The 21535-nt window shown below is 36.8% G+C and overlaps 4 protein-coding genes and 1 pseudogene across 7 annotated transcripts; 2 read left to right on the top strand and 3 right to left on the bottom strand.

Moving 5' to 3' along the window:
• Nucleotides 1–1291: 1291 nt before the first annotated feature.
• LOC124207022 (protein lin-52 homolog) lies at nucleotides 1292–2475 on the top strand. Its single transcript, XM_046604265.1, has 4 exons — nucleotides 1292–1642; nucleotides 1700–1771; nucleotides 1836–1946; nucleotides 2178–2475. The coding sequence occupies exons 1-4, from the start codon at nucleotides 1606–1608 to the stop codon at nucleotides 2324–2326; spliced, it is 369 nt and encodes a 122-aa protein (XP_046460221.1). The 5' UTR covers nucleotides 1292–1605; the 3' UTR covers nucleotides 2327–2475.
• A 26-nt stretch (nucleotides 2476–2501) lies between these two features.
• Nucleotides 2502–8471, bottom strand: LOC124207021 (echinoderm microtubule-associated protein-like 2). Of its 2 annotated transcripts, none has more exons than XM_046604263.1 (22): nucleotides 8176–8471; nucleotides 6825–6912; nucleotides 6702–6757; nucleotides 6360–6614; nucleotides 6132–6291; nucleotides 5986–6057; nucleotides 5731–5786; nucleotides 5562–5661; nucleotides 5330–5439; nucleotides 5227–5266; nucleotides 5081–5153; nucleotides 4891–4992; nucleotides 4729–4833; nucleotides 4414–4608; nucleotides 4260–4305; nucleotides 4025–4185; nucleotides 3765–3881; nucleotides 3415–3693; nucleotides 3174–3290; nucleotides 3020–3107; nucleotides 2723–2946; nucleotides 2502–2650 (listed from the first exon to the last, which is right to left on the bottom strand). In XM_046604263.1, exons 2-22 carry the CDS (start codon nucleotides 6905–6907, stop codon nucleotides 2525–2527), a joined length of 2565 nt encoding a protein of 854 aa, XP_046460219.1. In that variant the 5' UTR covers nucleotides 6908–6912; nucleotides 8176–8471; the 3' UTR covers nucleotides 2502–2524. The 2 variants fall into 2 exon arrangements, with proteins under 2 accessions (XP_046460219.1, XP_046460220.1); XM_046604264.1 differs by having other exon boundaries at nucleotides 5986–6054; nucleotides 8176–8456.
• Nucleotides 8472–9857: 1386 nt separating this feature from the next.
• Nucleotides 9858–13547, bottom strand: LOC124207024 (double-strand-break repair protein rad21 homolog). Of its 3 annotated transcripts, none has more exons than XM_046604267.1 (13): nucleotides 13249–13547; nucleotides 13019–13189; nucleotides 12719–12948; nucleotides 12461–12653; nucleotides 12260–12398; nucleotides 12101–12183; nucleotides 11670–12030; nucleotides 11374–11594; nucleotides 11145–11283; nucleotides 10681–11027; nucleotides 10466–10600; nucleotides 10238–10393; nucleotides 9858–10162 (listed from the first exon to the last, which is right to left on the bottom strand). In XM_046604267.1, exons 2-13 carry the CDS (start codon nucleotides 13160–13162, stop codon nucleotides 10037–10039), a joined length of 2274 nt encoding a protein of 757 aa, XP_046460223.1. In that variant the 5' UTR covers nucleotides 13163–13189; nucleotides 13249–13547; the 3' UTR covers nucleotides 9858–10036. The 3 variants fall into 3 exon arrangements, with proteins under 3 accessions (XP_046460223.1, XP_046460222.1, XP_046460224.1); XM_046604266.1 differs by having other exon boundaries at nucleotides 13253–13540; XM_046604268.1 differs by having other exon boundaries at nucleotides 13019–13198; nucleotides 13253–13531.
• Nucleotides 13548–13809: 262 nt separating this feature from the next.
• On the top strand, nucleotides 13810–16594 carry LOC124207001 (motile sperm domain-containing protein 2-like). Its single transcript, XM_046604237.1, has 12 exons — nucleotides 13810–13952; nucleotides 14084–14180; nucleotides 14237–14386; nucleotides 14450–14602; nucleotides 14679–14867; nucleotides 14930–14979; nucleotides 15044–15208; nucleotides 15267–15345; nucleotides 15413–15525; nucleotides 15582–15731; nucleotides 15906–15953; nucleotides 16026–16594. Exons 2-12 carry the CDS (start codon nucleotides 14108–14110, stop codon nucleotides 16314–16316), a joined length of 1461 nt encoding a protein of 486 aa, XP_046460193.1. The 5' UTR covers nucleotides 13810–13952; nucleotides 14084–14107; the 3' UTR covers nucleotides 16317–16594.
• An 837-nt stretch (nucleotides 16595–17431) lies between these two features.
• Nucleotides 17432–21534, bottom strand: LOC124207000 (annotated as a pseudogene).
• Nucleotide 21535: the final 1 nt, after the last annotated feature.

Here is a 21535-nt window from a genome sequence, read left to right as displayed (position 1 = left end):
GCAACTGTTTTTATTTATTTGATTGGAGGGCCAGTTTTTGAAAGTGAATAAAAACCCGCATCAGCATTAGACTGTGTTGGCCAACTCAAACTGAAGGAATCGACATCAAAAGCCTAGTCGAAACATTGCATCACTATATACTACCGGTAGCCAGTTATTTATTTATTAAGCTTGTATTGTTTGATGAAGCGTAAAAATAACGGAATAAAGAGGACGAACTCATCATAAAGGCAAAGTTGAAATGGGCTTGGTGAACGGTGAAAAATGAGCAGAGGGCTGTATAAAGTTGGGTGACAAGAGAGAGAGAGAAGAGTAAGAGAAGAGTAAGAGCAAAGGGAGGCCGCGCGCGGCGGCATTATATGTGCCTACTCCATTTCCGTGGCGAGTGGTCGAACACGCGCCTTCTTTTTAAATTTGAGTTGGGAGAGTTGCTGCTGCTGCTGGTGTACATAGCCATCTTTTCATAGGAGCCCAACAATGGGGACCAAGGCTAACGTCATCTTCCGGACTTGGTTTCCTGTTCGCTATGATCCGGAAGAGACTATGGGCTACCGCTGACGTCAATTGTTATCTTTCCTCCAATACTTTACATCCAGGCAGCAAGCACTCCTTCATTTCAGAATGGATCAAACAAGTTTTTTTTTTTAAACCCCCGGCTCTTTCTTTCTTTTTGTTGCCTTTTTACATTATGGCAGTTTCTGTCGAGCGTTTTTAAACACTTCGTATTTTTTAGTTTTTTTTACATTAGGCTCACGCTATTAAAACAACAGCGAAAGCGATGTCGCATTCTGGAAAGTGGAAACTAGAATTAGATTTCGTTTATCATCGCACAATTTAAAAAATTCGTTTTTCTAGTCGGTTCTAGTCAAACGGATGGCAATGCTATTACAATATTCGCAAATTAAATTGCAGGTGTATACAGTATCTGTCACTGAATAAATCCTTCCTGGATGCCAGTCGATGCGATCTAAGTTTAAGGGTAAATGTTCAGTTGTCTCTGGTTAATTGATTTGGATACGATCGTGTGGACACTGTAAACATTCTGCCTTACATTGAGAACAATCTGTTATCCAAACGGTTGCTGGTCGAAAATACCAGGATCTTCAGTGTATATTGTGTACCAAATTCAGTTTAATTTAGAGTATGAACTAGTTTATTAAGAAAAAAACTAAAAAAAGGAATTATCTGGTAAAATCAGCTGCACCGGTAAAAATTTTAAAGCCGAGTTTAACACCGGGTTGTTAAGAAATGCAATAGGTGGCTCTGGGTATCAAAATCCACAGAAATATAAGGGGGGATGCGTCGGGTAATATTGAAATAATATAAAAAAAGTTAATTGATATCTTTCAAAGTTGAATTTAAGAAAGGAATTTCAGAATTATAGGATATTTCATTCAAATCAATGATTTGCATACTGTTTTGCAATTAAGATTTAAAAAACTAAGAAAGTCTGGCAACGCGAATAGTTATTTGTTGTTTAATTTTGCAACGCCTAAAAACACAAAATACAAAGCAATCAGCTTACTTTTAGCTTTTACCTCACACAAACATAACAAACTCTACGCGTAGTTTCGTGCAGTTTCTTTCCTTGCAAACGCTAATAGAATGTCAAAAATGAAAGCGAAAAAGGAACCGTCTTCAGGTAGTAGTATACAATTGGTCAAGTTGTTAACTGCTTTTAATCTAAATATTCATACAGATTTGGAACAGAGTCTACTTAGTACTGAAAAACTAGATCGCGCCTCTCCTGACATTTGGCCTGAACGAAACTGTAACTATTCATTTACAAAGTTCCGTGTCGACGGGTATTGTAATAAAGCTTCTCTTTAAAATAGATCCAGGGATAGAGTACGTCATTGAGCCTCCAAGATCACCAGAGATGCCAGCGTTACCCCTATCCATCATTCCCCAAGAATTGGACAAGCATGATTATACACTAGTTGGACGTAAGATTGTGTAAAATGTTCAATTTAGAAATCTATCTGAGACATTCAAAACATTTCCTGTCCAAGTATTTCTTTAGTAATCTTTATGTAGCCTAATTTAGTTTACTACAAAAATCCATAACCTCTGTCCCAAACTCTTGGATAAATCATTGCAGAAATTTTTAATGGGCCACTCTTGATTTGGTTCATATTATCAATGAATTCTTACCTTATATTTACCTTTTTTTTTAGGTTATTCCAAATTAACAGCACAAGAACTGATAGCTGAAGTCAAGCAATTGCAGAATTTAGCTTATCAGCTTGGTCTGGAAGAAGCCAAAGAAATGACAAGAGGAAAATACCTAAATATACTTTCATCTAACAAAAAAAGAAAAATCTAAATATGATAGTATATGTTGACTAATTTGAAACAAGTCTAACACAAATTTTGCATTTCTTTTTTTTCTGATTTTGTTTATTCGTTCTTTAAAAGAAATAATAGTTTAGCTGTGGACTCTGATGATAAGTACAACAGAGATGTCGAATTTTACTATTTCTTGTTTTTCTCTTTTTTTACGCATGAAAAGGGATGGTATTTGTCAATTTTCTACTGTCCACTGGATTACTGACGAATCGCGACCACCGGCCGACAATACTCTTGTATCGTCAGATAGAAAACAAACGTTCGAGATGTTACTATGCCCCTGGTAAGAATGGCAAGGCGACTGGAAAATATGAAATATCACAATGATTTAACAATTACAATTTAAAAGGTAAAATAAAAATTTGGGTTATACTTTGGGTTGGGAAGGATATCTGTATAGCTTAAGACGTCCTTTATTGTCTCCTGCACACATAAGTTGCCTGGAGTTAGATGCACAGCACGAATAAACGTCAGCGCCGTCAATTCCTTCCGACAATATTCCTAGAGAAGTGGGGCTAACTGGGCAGGTAACGGAATTCCATTCCACGTCTCGTATACTAGGAACGAGGGTTATTTGACGACACACTCCAGTATTCCCTGGAAAGAATTCAAAGTTAAAGCTTCAATTAAAAAATGAGTTCATGTTGCCTTTTCGAGAATACATACGTACAATAGAACAATTCGTTATCTCCAGAATTCGTCTGAAGGTGCACGTTATCACAGGACCAATCCATTTGACTGATAAAGCTCGAGTGACCCTTTCATTACGAAAATCAGTCAAATATACAGTACCAGATTGCAAAATAGATGGAATTGCTTGTTACCACACATCTCCCCGTTCTACAATATTTGCGGTATCTGTCCAGGACTTGGTATATGTAGACTGATGCATCTTTGGAGCCAATAGCCAGGCTTTTACCGTTTGGAGAGAACTTGACCACCTGTATTAAAGTTAATCATACGCAGACCAGAGGATTCATTATTTAAAAAAACTCTGATTCAATAGGTTCTAAAAAAAATGATCCTATTATTTAAAAAATAGTACTTAATTTACTATTTGTTTACTTGAATAGGTTCATTGCCATCAGTGTGTTGGGCGTACATGTCCCGAGTCTCCGAATCCATGACAAACCATTTCCCACTTGTGGTAGCTAAAACCAGCACCGATCCTTCCGGAGAGAAACACGCCGACGTGACTGCATTTTCAATGTCCTTTTCCCAGATGAGTGTCCGACTCATCGTGTCCCAGAGTTGGATGCGCCCGTCGTAGCCATAAGACACAAATTGCGATTGACTGGGATGAACGCATAAGCCCGTTGATTCTTCAGTGTGACCAATCATCAACTGATTATGAAATAATATTATTATTATTTAAAAAACTATTCTGGAAATTCAATCATGTAATGTAGACGTACAGGTTTAAAAGGTAAGTCGAAGCTGCCTCTCAGTATCGCATTGCGCGTAGTCCCGACTAAAATCTGAGTTCCTTTTCCTTGAACTGCAATGCGCACATTTCCGTATTTCTCAGGAATCTAAATTATATTCGGTTATTAACTAAAAATGTCGCTAAAACTAGAAGCGAAATTACGTGTGAATATCTGTGATGTTGTATGGGAATCAGTGGATGAGACAGTCAAATTAGCACGGGATTCAAGGAATAGAGAAAACATGTTACCTCGGTTATGTATCCAGTTCTACGATACGAAGGGAAATCCCAAAGGACGAGCTGCCCGTCTTTGCCGCCTCCCGAGACTATTCGTCCGTCTTTCAGTGTAAGCAAACAGAAAATTGGCCCCTCGTGAGCGTTGCGAAGCGTTTTTTGAACAATATTTGAACCTGAAAATTGGGAAAGTAATACAGTACATTATAAAAAGCTGTGATTTCGTTCACCCTTGAGGAGAAATACATACCCTTTAACCAAATGATAAGACAACCATTGGAGTCACCAGAAATACACTAAAGAAATATAAAACTAGTCAACAAATCATCCAGCTGAATATCTTAATATGTTAATATAGGGTGACGTGTTAATTATTTGATTTCATTTAAAAATGTTTCACATACGTCTCCGTTATCGGCGAAGGCCAGGCAAGTGACGTATTTTGGCTTGTCGCGAGATTCAAAAATTCCAAGTTTACGAGATAACAACCCGTTTTCAAGAGACCAAAAACATATGTGTCCTTTTCCACTGGTAACAAACGCAAAACGTTCTCTAGGAATAGGATTCCATTCAACAGCGACCACCAAATCGGATGAACACTACGTGCATTTTAAAATAATGTAAAAAATCATTTAAAAAATAAGTACAAAACTAAAAAATAATAATAAAAATTGGACTTTCAAGTTTAACTTCATAATATTAATAAACTAGGTATATACCCTTGTTTCCGCTATTTTTACTCCTCTTTCGCCCTTTTGCCACTCCCACAAGGAAAGAATGTGATCGGTAGAATCGTCAATAACCATCAAAAGGTTTCCGCCGTCCTAATCAGATTCTCATGCATAAAAATAAGAAATGAACTTAATCAAACAAGTATTTACCGCTTTTGAGAAGGCGACAGAAGAAACAGACTTTCCAAAGTCTCCTTGACCAAGGACGAAAAGAGTTTGAAGGCTGACAGAATTCCAAATGCGAACGTGAGGCTATAATTTATAATGGGATACAACAAATCAAATAAGAAAAGCCATCAGAAAACTCAAAGAGACATTAGAAAGATGTATAAGAACATACGAAGCCTTCATGGTATTCTCTACCACCGGACTGACCAGATGCAATTAAAAGTTTGTTGGGATGAACAGTCAAGCTGCATGAAAAAAGTAAACCGAATATTTGTTAATTTTCCAATTTATCTTGACAAATATTAAAAATTCTGTAACCATTTAATTTCACCGGTGTGTCCAAGATAAAACCGCTGTCCTAGAAAAGAAAAATTAACTTGAGGAAATAGGCCTAGAAGTCATGAGAGGGGAATATAAATACCATGCTCGTCGACGTTGAAAAGTACAACAACGGCGGCAATGAAATAAACTATTTCACCGGTTGGAATGAGATACAAATTTGAGCGACAATCCTTGCCTCGATATCCATAACTTTGATCAAACTTTGAGTTAAGGCATTTATAAGGTTTTTACAATTTTTTGTGTTACCACAGCATTAAAGAGCAGTAAAAACAAATCAACTAAAATTAACTTAAATAATTATAAAAGGATACACCCATTCCATTTTTAGCTTTTTTTCCGGAACAGATAAACTGAACGTCACTGAATATTTTTCCCGTAACGAAGTCGGGATGTAAAAATTCAAGTTTCGACCTAGAATTGAAAACAATACATGTTACCAAACTGCACCTTTTAATAAATAATAATAAACGTTACAGGTACCTTTGAAGACGAACTTGACGATTCCTTCATCGCTACTATAAAATGCATCACGAGCTCTTACAAAAAATAAAATAAAAATAAATCAAAAGTTTGAATCAACCATTATTTTAAAATTTTTTCTCGTCACGTCGAGCTCAGCTTTTGTAAAAGGCATATTTGAGAAAAAATTTCTTTCGAGCAATTTTAAAATTAAAATTAAAATTCAGTAACATTGGTTAATATACGTAAAATAAAATAACGTTCGAAGCAAGTTACCCGTATTTTTGCATGTTTCCAACCGGATTTTTCACGTTCAGGTTAAGCAGCGAATTTGAATCTGGTCTTCTGCTGTATGAAAACATATAGGAATTTATTATATACAGTATAACTAAAAATATAATCCTAACCACAAGCCTTAATACCTTGATACTAAAGCGTTTGAAGGGATGAAATCGCTGGTTGAACTCCAACGTTTAGCGGTTCGCAGGCTATTTGGGGTCGACATGAATGATGGCTTCATTGAGAAACTGGACGTTTTATTTCGACCATTGCCAACTTCGGAAATCAAACTATTAAATTGAACTAGAAAAGAAAAATGTGTGAAACTTAAAGGTCTCGAAAGATTTCTTACTATCTCGAGAGAGTATTACCGTGCTGTTGTCGGGACGTCGGCGACGGTGATGGAGCAGGTGATCCGCTATTGGAGCTCGGGGATTCTGACACTAAAGAACCGTTTGACTGATTCATGCCGGAATTCCGGTTTTGAACGTTAGGTGTACTAGCAGATGACACAAGGCGTCGAGACACGTCGCGTGATGGCTGAGATGAACTGGGCGAGTTATTGCAGTCGGCCAACAAACTTGCGCTTTGAACTGATCGAGCAGACTCTTTAACAGGACTAATACCTGGAGTAATCGAAATGCGGGTATCGCGGATGAATTACATCTCTTATTTTATGCAGTGGAATAGAAAAGATGGATGTTTTTACTGACCCCTTTGGGATTCTATAGCACTAAGGCGGCGCAAGGCATCGGCTAAAGTGGAACGCCTTTATGAAAGCAAATGATTTTTTAGAATTCAAATGATATTTCAATCAATTAAAATCAACTACTTACAGACAAACGATTTCATTATTTTGGTCGTCAAGTCTCTTTTCTAAGTAATCAAGGCGTTCACTAGGATCCATGTCGTTTTCCATTATTTCTGAATTCAGATGGACGAAGATGGAGCAATTTAGCGAAAATGTTTCCAGTACATTGAAAATGAATTGCAATTTCGGCAGTGACAAAAACAATAATAATCAAATATGCTCTGCTTTGCAAGTGGTAGTTATCTCTGAGGAAATGCGCTCACTAATAAAAAGAAATGAGCTCACTTATCAATGATTATTATCACCCGATAGTTAAAGAGATTACGCTTAGTTTACCCGCCAAGCCTTTTCTACACCTCTGTTTGTACGTAAACGAAAAACAAATAAGAATGCAATAGGTTGCGGTTAAGACTTGGGTAGTTGGGTTCGTATAAACTCATTCGGGTCAAAATACATTGGGTAAATCCAAAATTCAAAACATTTTTACTATTTCGTTATTACGTGATACGAGAAAATGTAATTTCGGGATACATTTTTTAAAATCACGTTCATTCATAGTAGAGAAAACAGGAAAGGAATAAATTTGAAAACAGGTAAATTCCATGCCTAGTGGCAAGAACGCGTATCACGAGCTCACCTATATACGCATTACGCATATAGGGACAAATAAATGGACGGGGAAAGTTGGGGCGGATTGGCTCCGCCTTCATTCCTTTCCTTGTTTCTGTTTTAGATTACTTTCGTTATTGGTAAAAGGTGTTACACCTGTTGTCTCCTTATTTAGGTCACCCTTTTATTGATAATCTGCTCGTCTCACGTATAGACTTAGTTGTGTATAACGTCTATATAAATGAACAATAACCATAATGATTTAAAAATGCAACAGCTAATATTTAGCAATGCAACAGTTGAAATCTCAAACAAATAGAATATTGCTCTTTGAAATGCATGCAATGCATTGTCTCTTGAATCTTGATTAAAATAGCTGTTATTGATACCTTACTGTATAACATCTGGTTTCAATTTTGCCAAAATTTAAAAATCTCTTATAGGAAATAGTTGCAAATCATAATTAACTAGTTTGCCAAAAGTAATTGAATAATTGATTAATTGGATTAATGGTAACGAAAACTACGTAATCGAACAACTACATGATCATTTGGTGCGCATTTTTCAACCAATGGCATAATAGAATTACAAAATTATGCATAGGCCTATTTCTGAATATACAACAATCAAATGTGTTGGTGTTGCACTTGAAACACAGGTGGGCAAAAGTATATTACGGACGAGAGCGTTTGACATTTCAAGTGAATTGTTTGAACGCCAGCCTTAGCCAAAAGCGGCCCAAAGTGTCAAAATCAAGATCGACTCACCCGAATAACGAATCTCCCTCCTTGTATCCAGTTTAAACGTTTTTCAACATCAAATGCAAGAGTAGAAAAGGAACACCATACGGGAAGCTGACATAACTTCTTAAAAATAATCTATTTGTGTATATACTAGGCAGCACTAGGACACTTGTTGCTGTTTGGCCTGAAGCTGTCGGTGTCACTCGTCTCGAGACTTGGACTAGTATCGCCTATCGGTCTGTGTCCATAAATTTAGCAGCCCAATTTTGACTCCAACTCTCTAAAAGCCGCTCACCAACTCTACTAGTTAATAAGAGCCTGCTGGCATATTTCACAGATGGATCATGTGGAACAGATACCAATGCCACCTATCGATTCTTCCAGTCAGCCATACAAAGTCAGGTAAAAGTCAGTAATTTCTAAAAGATGAAAGAAAATGCTAAATAAAGGGGGGTCGAGATTTGATTAAACTATAATTAAACAATCACTGTCTCTGTTTTAGTGTTTTTATACGAACGCAAATAAATTTTGAACGGGCAGAATGCCACCTTGTATTCCATCAGTTATTTTTCTAAATTGACGACAACCTTCCAGTCGTAATCCTGAGTTCCCTTGCGAGTTTCCTGATTATTTTTGTCTCTTTTTAAATCTTGATGTTTTCGCCTTGTTGTTAAAGTGAAAAGTTACTCTGCTCACCTTCCCGGAAGCTTTGACAACCTTCATTTTTTTTTTTTTGAAACTCATTTGTGATTGAACAACGAGTCCACGACTCAATGAAGCCAAGTCCGGCCAAGATGTGGGGTCTACCGGTTTACGATTTAATAAGACCAGGCATTGCAGCCAGTCGCAAATCCCATCAATTTTGCACATGCAGAATTTTTTCAAAGATTCTAACTTTGCGATCCGCGGGGTTCTTATCTCTTCATTATATTTATTCGGCACATTAACTAGTATCCTGGCAGGCACATATGTAGTACGTATCCTGCAATAGAATAACGAGCGGGGGAGGTGGATCAAAATAATTTCCATCTGTTGGAATTAATAGAAACTATTGATGAAACTTCACTCGTTTCAGACTTCAGACAAACACAATTTTTTGAAGTTTTGAAAAGCGACGAATTCTTCGCCTACTGAGAGAAGAATCCGCCATACGAAAGCCGAAACCGTTATAGTTAAGAGTTAAACAGGTTAAAGGGTTGTTTATTGTTCTGTGACAATATGACTCTGACCTAACCGAAGTTTGAAAATGTTTGGTATTGCCGCCCACATGAAAAGACATGCACATTAGCGCCGTAGCAGCACTGTACTGCAAAGGTCCTGAAAAATTGAAAATTTTCACGACAAAAAAGGAAATCCCTAAGGTTGGCTGTTTAAGGATAAGGAAACAATCATATATAAAAACAAATCAATTGTTTTGATAATTCTTACACATTTCGTTGATTTGCGATTTGCTTTGTGTTTTTGGTGGTAAATCTCTCTTCTGTACCTGAAGTATCAAATGTCTTAACAGAAAGCTCGCTGATTTGATCAGGGAAAGCCGAAAACATCACAGCACCGTGATGTTAAGTTATTAAACTCAAAATTACGGCTGTCAATCAACTTTTCGGAAATGTTTGTTTTTTAGTTCAAATAAAAATAAATGTCTAATAAAAAAAATTTCACTGCGAGCAAGTTCAAGACAAAAATAAATCCGAAATAAAATCAAATTTACTTGGAAACACGATTCTGTATTACAATTAATCACGCATTATCATCCCGTAACAAATGGGAATAAAACACATAGCTGTTCTCGGTAAAAAATTATCGAAAAAAAAAAACGAGAAAAACATGACACATTTTTGACAATCTTTTCAACACTCGAAACATTATGTAGTTTGAACGCACTTCACAAGGACGGCGATTCAAATTTAGGTCCTTGAGAAACCAGAATTTCAGCATACGACTTGGCCTGTGCTAGCTCAAGGACCTGATTTTTCTTAAGGACCAACAAAGTGTAAAACTTTTGTGCGACCTAAATAAAACGTATTTTAATTATTAAGATAAATAATAATAAAAAAAAAAACGATTGCTTTTATTATTAACTAACCTGCTTCTTATTATTTCGAAAAGCCATGTCTGAGAACGGGATGGAGTCGCTAAGCTGCATTTTAGCACGCACAAGGTTATACATTGTCGCAGCTCGTTTGTTGAGAACGCGCTCCTCAAACTGCTCATAGGTTTCATCTGCCAGCTGCTCGTCAAGCTATTTGTAATGAAAATTTTCAAAATAGTTTAATGGTTTCATAGAAGCGAAATGATTTGATTGAGAGCTTACTGGACCGACTGATGGCGCCATTTCGTAATCGTCATGCCAAGGAGTAGGAGGGGCACGTTCTGAAAGGGCTCCAGGCGTTTGCGGGGGCAAATTCGTGAAAGGTTCTGCTGCATCTAACCCGAGATTACCCATATTCTGGAAGAAGAATAAACCGTTTTATTTTAAGATTTTTTTTTCGGGGCAGTATGATAGTGGCACGAATAAACTATGCTTACCTGATCGTAGCCCATATTTTCCATCTCGGAAAATTCCCTTGTTGCATCAACAAATGATTGAGCGTGTTGCACAACTGGCTCTGGGAGTGTGGAAGTGTTCGTCTCTGGTGGTTCCTGAACATCAGGTAGTGATGGTAGTGGAAACTGTGGAAACGAATGATCATCTATAAGCGAGGACTGAATTGTGGCTGGTGGTGCGACAGGAGATGACTGTGTTGAGGGTGCTAGTAAGCTCTGATATTGAACTTCTCGTCGTTTCTGATGTTCCTCGGCTTCAGCTTCCAGATCAACTGGAGCTTTACGCTTTCGTCCTACTGTTCGCTTTACAGGTTGGGGCGTAGGGGCTTCTGCAAAACGAGTAAAATCAATTTAGAAACGAAACAGCGTTATCTTAAGGAATTATACGGCACAAATGAAAATTCCAGGGCGAGCAAGAGAATCTTTTCAATGCAGATTTATCGTACCTGGGAAGTCTTGGCGGATTGATTCCCCAGCATCTGCAACGCGAACAGTTTCCAGCGGCAAGTTCTCTTTTTCCACTTCAGGCGTAAGTCCAAAGTCATCATTCTCTGTAGGTTGGCTAGTGAGGTGTCGTTGGTAATCCTAAAATATAAAAAGGGATGCATGTAATAAAAGCCAAATAATTTACGCAGACTTGAACTAAAGGCAAACGAGCTAGAAGTTAAGGATTACCCGAAACAGAGAACGGGCTGGTATGGACCTTCCGGGTAAGGCAAAGAGTTTTTCAACCCCGCCCGTTTCTTTCCAGTGCATCAGTCTCCTTGTAGGTGGGGCCAAATCTAATGTGGTTACTATATCAGAAGTATCTGAAAGTTGGGATTTCATCTCTTCACCAGATATGTTTTTGACTTCGTCAACAATAAGCTTTCTCTTGCGCTTGTGCCGGGCCCATCCTGATAAACAAATGAGTTGAAAGAATAAGCATTTTGCTTCCACAAAAATAAGAGAAATGTACAAAGATTACATACCCTTAACAGTCGTTGTATCAACAGGAGCAAGGGCGAAGCCCTCTTCTTCATTGTGGAGAAGTGTTGTCTGGTCGACATTTGCGCCTGGCAGTTGATCATCCCCATCTGGAATGTTAACACTACCTTGATCGAGGTTATTAACTTCATCAGAAACACGAGCTGGTGATCTGGGTGATGCTGGAGGATGGTTCATGCCCGCTGAAATTGGGCCACCGAAGGGACTAACAGGACGTGACGAAGAACTGCTTCCACCTACAGACGGTGGTCCACCATAAGCGTCGATTCCGTCGTCATCAGAATCTATGTGTGTCCCATTGAAATTGTCCAAGTTTTCTCGATTCTTCGTTCCTACTTTGATATCCTAGTATCAAAAAGAATTCAAAACATTTTTAAACATCTTTTTGTTCACAAAACTGTTGGCAGAAAGTTACCAGGTCAGACGGTTCATTCAAAGATGGTACGTCACCTATTGGGGCATCATCAAATAAACCCCCACCTTCAAAAAGCCCTCCACCTGTGTTTTTAAATTTCAGTTTTAAATACTTCATGTCCCGAATCACCTATTAAAAAAAGAAATGCTATGGAAATACCAATTTCATCATTTCCAAGGTTCCCACCAAAACCATCATCCCTAATAGGTGTGTCTGTTTCAGATCGTAGCCGAACTGATGATGACGGACGATTCCTACGAGATTCACTGCGGTCACGAACTTCGGCGAAAAAACTTCCCTGCAAAGACATTTGTCGTTAGGATAAGAAAGATACATATAAAAAATATCATTTGCAAGTACAGGTTCCAGTGAATGGTCTATGGATGAACCGTCTCGAATCATTTCAAGAGGACCAGAATCACCAAATCCGAGATCACCAAATCCTTCTTCATCATGGTTTAAAGGTGGTAGCTGACAGCCATAATCCTCGCGCATAGTAATTTCTTCAGCCCTTGACTGGTTAAGAGTAAACTGTGCTTGCATTTCTGCATCACTACAAAATAAAAATTAACAAATAATTAATACTTGATTTGAAAGAAGAAACCAGCAAAACATTACTTTAAATCTGGAACATTTGCATCAAAGTCATGAAAAACTTCAGGCAAGGTGATAGCTTGAACAGCAGCTTCTCTGTTTTCTTCTGGCAAATCAACCATCCCAGGCCTGAATGCCATTTTAATCTTCACAAATGCCTCATTGCAATCAGCCAGCAAATACTTTGCTTTACGAGAGTAGATTCTTACAACTCCAAGCAGCAAATGGCCTGAAGTTCTGAGAGCAATTTTTACCTGTACAATCAAAAATAACAAAATTTAGAACCAATAATAAATTGAATTAGAAAAAAAAAACTGAACAAACCTTAGGATGCAAAATGTCTTCAACAGATTTTTGAATATTGGTTTCAAATACATGTGCTTTGGTTAACTTTTTATCCCAGTGGGCAGCTAACCAAATTCGTGCCAGAGGCCCTTTTTTAGCGAGCACAAAATGGGCATAAAACATCTTGGCAGATGATTTTTAATTCAATTCCTGTAAAAACTTTGTCTTTAATAAGTGGGGTTGTAAAAGATAATATGATTTAGGTATACCTACACTTAACGATTAACGAAAATATCCCGCCAAAAATACTAATAATAAATTGGCGCCAAGGAATACTGATGCTGTCAAAATTTCACACTCAGATATGAATTAAACACTTTTCATGCACCAGATGTGCAAACACATTTTCTTAATGTTGATAAAAGTTGAAAATGTAAACAGCATTACACTGTCCAGAAAGCAGAAGTATTTTAAAAAGGTTTCTGTTACTCCAAACAACCGTTATCGATTGGTACCACAAAGACGAGTCCCAATGGCGTCAGTTGTTCGATTCATTTGCCATTTATGTCTTCTTCAGAGACATCTGACGGGTAACCCTGAATGAATTTTATCGGTGCCCAAGGGCCACGATTCAAACTTTCAAACAAAAATAAACAACAACCAAACCGATCCGAAGTTAATGCTAAAGGCCTAGAGCTAGAAAAGAATTAAGTTTATGCCGACATTTCTTTCTTCTAGTTGAAAGTATCTGACTGTTGTAATAAATTTTATTATTATTTTTTTTTCTAATTGAAAATCATATACATTTTAAACTATCGGTAGGCGTTAGATGGCGTTAGATCTCTAGTCCCTCAAGGCTCAAGTAGACAAGTCATTCGACCTAGTATTTGCTAGTGCTAGTATGCCTAAACAAGTGGATAACTAACGGAGTAACAGATACATAAAATAAGTAGAAAGTGGGTAAAAATTCCAGGTATGTAAAATGTTTGTGTAATCTACATGATAAAAAACTGCTATACAAAATGAATAATTTCGATCAAACAAATTAATTACAAAAGTTTCAAAAAGTAAATTACGGTTTTTTCCAATTTCATGTTGACATAGACAAACAGACTTATCTATCACATTATGGAACCCAGCGAAGAAGATATTCTTGAGGTTCGTCAAAAAGCCCTAGAAAAAGTCGAATCACCCGAACAAGGTTCATTCATTCAGGATCATGTGAATTGTAATGTCAAATAACATTTTTTTTTCCAGATATACAAGCCCATCCAAAGGATGTTGACAGACTAAAGAATGATAAAGATTGGGTTCGCCGTTTTCTATTACATCATGATTTGGATAAGGAAAAAGCAGTTAATATGATCATTGGAACATTAAAATGGCGATCCAAATTTGGAGCAAATGGTTAGTAAATATTTAAAAATGAGGTATTCAGAATATTTTTTTAATGCTATGTTTATAATTTAGATATAAGCCATTCAAACATTAATCTTCAAATTGTTTGTGCTGGTGGTATGTTTCCTCATTGTAAGGACAAAGATGGGAAACCATTATTCATTGTTAAAGTAAAATCTAGTGTCAAAGGAGCTTATAAATCTGACGAAGTTCATAAAGTCCTAGGTAAATAGGAAACTAAATTACTTTGTTTAAATTATTTACATTTTAGTAATAATTTTGTGTTTTGCTGCATTCTTAGTTTATTGGTTCGATCGTCTCGAAAAGCAGCAGAAAGGGGACAAAATTTCTGTGTTTTTTGAGATGACAGGGGCTGGACTCAGCAACATGGACATGGAATTTGTTCAGTATTTAATCATGCTTTTTAGAGACTATTACCCTTACTTTTTAAACTACATTATCATATTTGAAATGTCATGGATCTTGAATGGTACTATTTTTATTAATTTGTATGATTCCTTTCTAAACAAAAATCAAATTGTTTATTTTCAGCTGCTTGGAAAGTTATCAAGGGTTGGATGCCTGCAAAGTCTGTTAACATGGTAGCTTTTTCTAACACAGTTGCCTAGAAATCTGATTGTATTGTCACGAGATTTTGATTACTAGGTAAAATTTGTAGGGAGATCAGACCTCAAAGATTTTGTCCCTGTTACAGAACAACTTGCAGAATGGGGTGGGCCAGTAAATTACCATTTTGTATTTGAGCCTGAATTTTTACCTGCTGCTGGTCCTGTTAATTTGAATGGACAATTTGATGATTCAAAAAAAAAGGTAAGATCATTTTTTGTGGGAAAATTTTTATTTAAAAATTTTCTGACACCACTTGTAGGTTCATTTTGCTGAAGGCACAACTTCAAGTGAAACATCTTCTGTCGATTCTACCGAAACGGTTAAAAAACCGGTACCTGGTAAATTTGAACAAGTTATACACTAGTTTGTAAATTTCACATAATATGGAAATGGATTAAAACATAGGTCAATACCTTCAATTAACGCCTGCCGAAGAGATTGTTTTCAGACGTGAGGACGGAGAAACAACAGGCATGTTGGTCATGAACAACACTGCTGGTTGTAATGTAGCTTACAAGGTATTTTACTTAATCAGAGAAAAATATGTTGGTATAACCATCTTTAATTAACGTAGATTAAAACGACGTCCCCAGACAAGTACCGAGTCAGACCAAGCGCAGGAATTATTTGCACCGCTGGTTCACTGAATGTCACTGTACACATTCAGTCAGGTTATTCAGCCTCCCAACTCGTCCGAGACAAGTTTCTAGTTATGGCTTGCACGGTAATCTCTTTTTAATATTGTTATAAAATAGATTTCTTACCGGTAAAGAAGAAAAGTAAATTAGTTCAGATTTGGATATTGGTCGTACCACCAACGTACTAATTATTCTACAGCATTAGTTATCGTTTATGAAGTTAATATTGTAGATGCCGATTTACTTTTTCTCTGTTTCAGGTTGAAAGTGATTCTCTAACCAATTTACAGCTGACAGAAGTATGGAAGGTAAGAATATAAAATGCTTATGTCGTCTCAAAGGTTTTTCGTTTATTGGAATGTTTAATTCTACTCTCGTAGAAAACGAATGAAAACACAATTCAGCAGCATCGTTTACGTTGCTCCGTAGCCCCGAGTGATGCCAAGGACGATGAATTTGCTGGCAACGCATTAGGATTGAATAATGCAACAGCTAAACTATTACAAGATATAGCCCCGCAGCTAAATAAAATACTCGACGAACAAGAGAATTTAAGAAGGCAGTTAAAAGACATGAGAATTCTCCTCTTTGTTTTGATAATATTGTCAATAGCCGTGCCTTTCTACTTCTTTAACAATGATTCAGGAGATCATCTAAGCTGTCGCGTCTAACTGCACCGTCTTATATAATTTCGGAGCTACACACAACTTTTGTTTCTTCGGTATAGATATTTTAAGAGTTGTTTACTTCCTCCATAATAGATTACTGATGCAAAATTCCTCCATATTTTTTTCATGATTTATTGCAACTTTATACTTAAACGATAAAAAGTCTATTTTACTTGTATGCTCTATGAAGAGCATTTTCCATTTTTCATTATACAGGGACCGGTATGTTATTTTGCAAAGATTTATTCTTAAATACATTTGCACGGGTTATAAATATTAAATAATTAAACAATTTTTGACTCAAAGTCTTCCAAGTTCCAACTCGCACAAATATGTAAAGGGGAGAGAGAGTTTATAGGAAACACTGTACCACGGGTATTAAAAGACCATTGGTTCGTTCTCTCCTATCCTGTTAGCCCTATCCTTAATGACTTCGTATAATACATAGAACATAGAATTGAACGGAAAGGTGTTTATGAATTATGTATTACTAATTTACTACGGTATCCGCTATGTGTACTGCGAGATTGAATACATTGGAAGTTTGAATTAATTGGCAGATAAGATGCAGTCTGGGAGCTGGGCGAGAAAAAAAATGATTATAATTTAGCAAAAGGTTTGAGGCTAAAATATGGTTAGGGGAGGTATGACACCAAGGGGTTGTCAACTCTAATTTTTCTAGAAAATTGTTATTACCACGCACAGTGTAGTAACCAAAAAAGCTCGGTATTCTTGTTAAATTTCCGTACTGTTCCCTCTCTAACCTTTGTCCACAAATTTCCAATTTCTCTATGTTCATTTCTTATTCTACCCCTGTTCTTACCTTTTTCCCTTTTTCCATTAGAAAATTTGGAAAAACTGGAAATATTACAAGACAAGATTCCTTCGGTAATGTCCTTCGGGCATTTTTTAAACGCCGGGGAGTGGATCCTAACGAAAAAAAACCTCTACGTGTAATTTTTGCATTAACACTACTAGAAATGGAAAATTATCTATTTGCTCGAACAACATCATTTTCCCAATCCCAAAAAGCAGCGTTGAGTTGACTATTTTACAGACTAGAAACAGACATTTTTCAGGTCTGTACACCATTCATGATTATATTAAAAAATACACTATTTGGCAGTAGAAAACAATTTATTTAATTATAACAGTTTATCACACATCGGAACCATGAATGTTTTATTTTTAGAAAATTAAATAAAATTGTTGCGAAAATCAAAACTTATTTTTTCAAACTTGAGTATGGAGGTGATTTCAGTAGACAACCAGTAGCGGATTAGGGGCCTTGGTGTAGTAGAAAGTAGCAGCATACATAGTCTTGTAATATTCCGTCCCACAGTGGTGTAGTACTTGAAGACCTTCTTGTTGTGAAGTATGGCAGCTTGTGGTGATTTGGTATCGGCCATATCCAGGAGACATCAGTGCACCCGTGGTCGACCCAGCCTTCAACAATACAACACATATCAGCGCTATCTAATCAATGAAACAATACAGTTTAAAAATTTAATGTTCTTGTCAACAACCAACGATGAGATAAAATTGATTCACAACTAAAAATAAAATGAATATTTACCCATGATTGGAAACCGGTTTAATACGGTAAAGAAGACAGTTGTGACACACAGTGAGCTGAAGTGTAAGAGTGTGTGTAGTGAACGAAAGAAGAAGAAATGATTAAAGTATTTTTTAATGGACTGTGGGCTTGTCCACCGAAGTAAATAGTGAGGGCTTCCAGCTTTGTCATTGGTTCCTAAATATTTATTTTAAAAAAGTAAGGAAATGATGATAAATTTGTAATAGTTTTACTCTTCTTACCTGATAATAGACCTCCTCCAAAAGGTTGCTGTCCAACAACAGCACCAGTCGATTTATCGTTAATGTAGAAATTTCCAGAGGACATTTTCAGTCGCTCGGCAGCTTGAACGAGAAATTCTCTATCCTCTGCAAAAACTGCCCCCGTTAAAGCAAAGGACGTAGAAGAATCAATTAGGTCTAATGTTTCTTCTAGTGCGCTGTCGTCATAAACGAAGGCGGTGAAAACGGGTCCGAAAATTTCTTCCACCATTATGCGATCACGAGGATTTTTAGTTCCTACTCGGGTTGGATGTATAAAATACCCGACACTTTTATTTCGCTACCCGCCAGCAATAATCTGCAGATCCGGTGACTGTTCGGCGTGCTTATTTGTAAGAGGTTATGCGCTCATAAGCTCGACTATCAATGACCGAAGACGTAAATGAGTCAAAGTCGGTGACTGGACCAAATTTCATTTGCTTCATACCCTCGATTAGCCCTTCCTTTATCTAGAAAATGTAATAAATTGATTTAATCGTAGAGTATTAAATTAATGTGTGACACTAAATAGATCTAACCTGTTTCCATAATGAGGATGGGACATATAACCTTGACGTTGCCGAACACTTTTGTCCGGAATACTCAAAAGCGCCACGAAAGGTAGAATTGACAACGTGCTCCACAATTGCAGATGAATGAACCAAATGGTAATTCTTCCCTCCGCACTCGCCAACCAAACGCGGCAAATTCCGGAAGCGGTCAACATTTTCTCCTACTTGCTTCCACAACCAGTGGACTGTCCTGTTTCCAAAAAAAAAATTACAATAGAATTTCGTCGGTACCATCAGGTATCTAAAAATATTACAGAACAGATCCTGTGAAATTAATGGCGCTTAGATGCGTCGAGTTGGTAATCGCTCGTCCAAAAGTAGGACCTTCTGCAGGCGAGAAATTCACTACGCCAGGAGGAATTCCACTTTCTTCCATCAATCGGAATACTATATAGTTCGACAACAATGCTGTGTCAGAGGGTTTCCACAGAACAACATTTCCCTAATCACAAAACCATTCTAAACATCCATAAATTCTTAAATAAAGAATAGTTGAAGAGTACCATAATCGCAGGGGCATATGCAAGGTTTCCTCCAATGGCTCGGAAATTGAATGGAGAAATAGCGGCGATAAATCCTTCCAACCCTCTATGTCGAACCTACACATGAATTAAGTTAATCTTAAAGTTTATGGTTTCTTTAATGTAAATAAATATTTTACCGAATTTTGTATCAAAGGATCAACGTTTACTGGTTGATAATCATACAATCGTTGAGCAAACTCTGCAATAAATCTATTTTGATAAAACTTCTTGAGTAACGTCATGATTACCAATATGTTCTATATTTGTTTTACCGCAAAAAATCGGCTAATTCACAAGCTGCATCAAGTTCAGCTTGAAAAACTGCTTTGCCTTGTCCCAGCATGGTAGATGCATTGAGTTGACTACGATATTTTGTGGAAACCAAATCTCCCGCTTTAAAAAAAATATCAACTTTTTTATTCAAAGGAACCTTCTCCCACGCGCTTCTGGCTTTCAATGAAACGCCAATAGCTTTAAGAAGTAGTTCCTAATTCCATGGAAATAAAAAATTAAGAAACAAAAATAACACCTTTTTAAAATAGTAAATTACGGGAGTAGCATAGCAGAATTTCGCGATCTTTTTCTGATGGGTAGAAAGCTGCAATTTAATATATAAAAAAACAACACAATAAGCACGTCAAAAAATGTGGTTTAAAACGGAAGAAATAGAATACCATTGTCTGATAAATGAACATCATCAGTCCAATATTCTTTGCCATCAATAACAATTGGAATTTCATCAACAGCAGATTGCCTATGTTGGAATGCATTTTCCAAGGCAACTCTTTCTTCGCTGCTTTTCATATAACCTAAATATGATAAACAAATAATGAAACCATCAAATCATAAGTAATTTTAACTTTTACCTAAAATAGGTTTATTTGCCAAATTAATTGGCTGAGCAATAGGTTTTTGAATAATAGATGGTCCACCCAAAATCTATTAAATGATATCCTATAAAGTGGGCAAACGTATATATAAATGTTGTACGCTTAGTTTTAACTCATTTATAGTCTATTACAACTTATTTACCCAACAAAAAGTCTCTGTGCTGATGAAAGATGAAGAGTTTTTTTGGAAACGGATGAAATCATTTTAAAAACTTTGATGGCAGTAATAGACCTCTGGCAACACAACGATACTTTCCACTATCAGACTCCTGTAACTTTGGGATTGTCAGGTGAAGGGTGTTGATAGCTCCTGGCTTGTTGAGTATATCATGCATGCTGTGTTTCAGAGAGAATATGGCATTAGGAGTTGAGCAGAGCAGGCGCTATGAATGTTGTCAGCAAATTTGACATACCGATTTGTACTGTGCTGTGGCAAGTGCCACTCTAGCTGAACTTTGACAAATGGTCCAGATTCTTTGACGACTTGGCAGGTATACTCCGCCTCTATCATTGTAAAATTATGCAAGATTTGGAAGAACACGTAAACATATTATCTCCACAAGTTCCTTTTCCTGAATGTTTTAAAATTCAACATAAACCATCTAGTATAAAATATATTAGAAATAGAAAGAATCTAATACACTTACTTGGCAATATACTAATATCAACTGAATGCTGAAGCTGTGTTAGCTTTTCACCTCTGGCAACCCAACGGTACTTTCCACTATCAGACTCCTGTAATTTTGTGATTGTCAGGTGAAGGGTGTTGATAGCTCCTGGCTTGTTGAGTATATCATGCATGCTGTGTTTCAAAGAGAATATGGCATTAGGAGTTGAGCAGAGCAGGCGCTATGAATTTTGTCTGCAAATTTGACATACCGATTTGTACTGTGCTGTGGCAAGTGCCACTCTAGCTGAAATTTGACAAATGGTCCAGTTTCTTTGACGACTTGGCAGGTATACTTGGCCTCTACATTGTAAAATTTAGTAAAATATATCAAAACTGTTAAAATTCAAGAATAACTTATCACAAACCACTTTAATCTCACTTTTTCTTCTTCACTTTGTTCTCTTTACTCGTGTTGAATTGCGTATTAAAATACAAACACAAAGGAGAAAGCATTGTGCTTATGAAGTTACTCTAATAATAATGATTACCCGAAGGGTTTCTTCTACTGTCATGATTCAAAGAATTTGCTAGATGTTGCTCGAAATAGTTTTCCAGTTTAATCAGCAGTACACTTTAAGAATTCTTCTGAAAACAAATTTTTTCTCTAGTTGTTGACACTACTGAGAACTGACTGCACTACACTGACAGTTAGAAGGTTAAGCAAACAAAGCGAATTCACTAACTTGGATTCGGCAACCAGCTAGGTAATACATACGCAAATTAAATTTCT

This window comes from Daphnia pulex, chromosome 11 (assembly GCF_021134715.1).
Source record: "Daphnia pulex isolate KAP4 chromosome 11, ASM2113471v1".
Classification (NCBI taxonomy): Eukaryota; Metazoa; Arthropoda; class Branchiopoda; order Diplostraca; family Daphniidae; genus Daphnia; species Daphnia pulex.
This window is presented reverse-complemented; position numbering and strand designations above follow the sequence as displayed.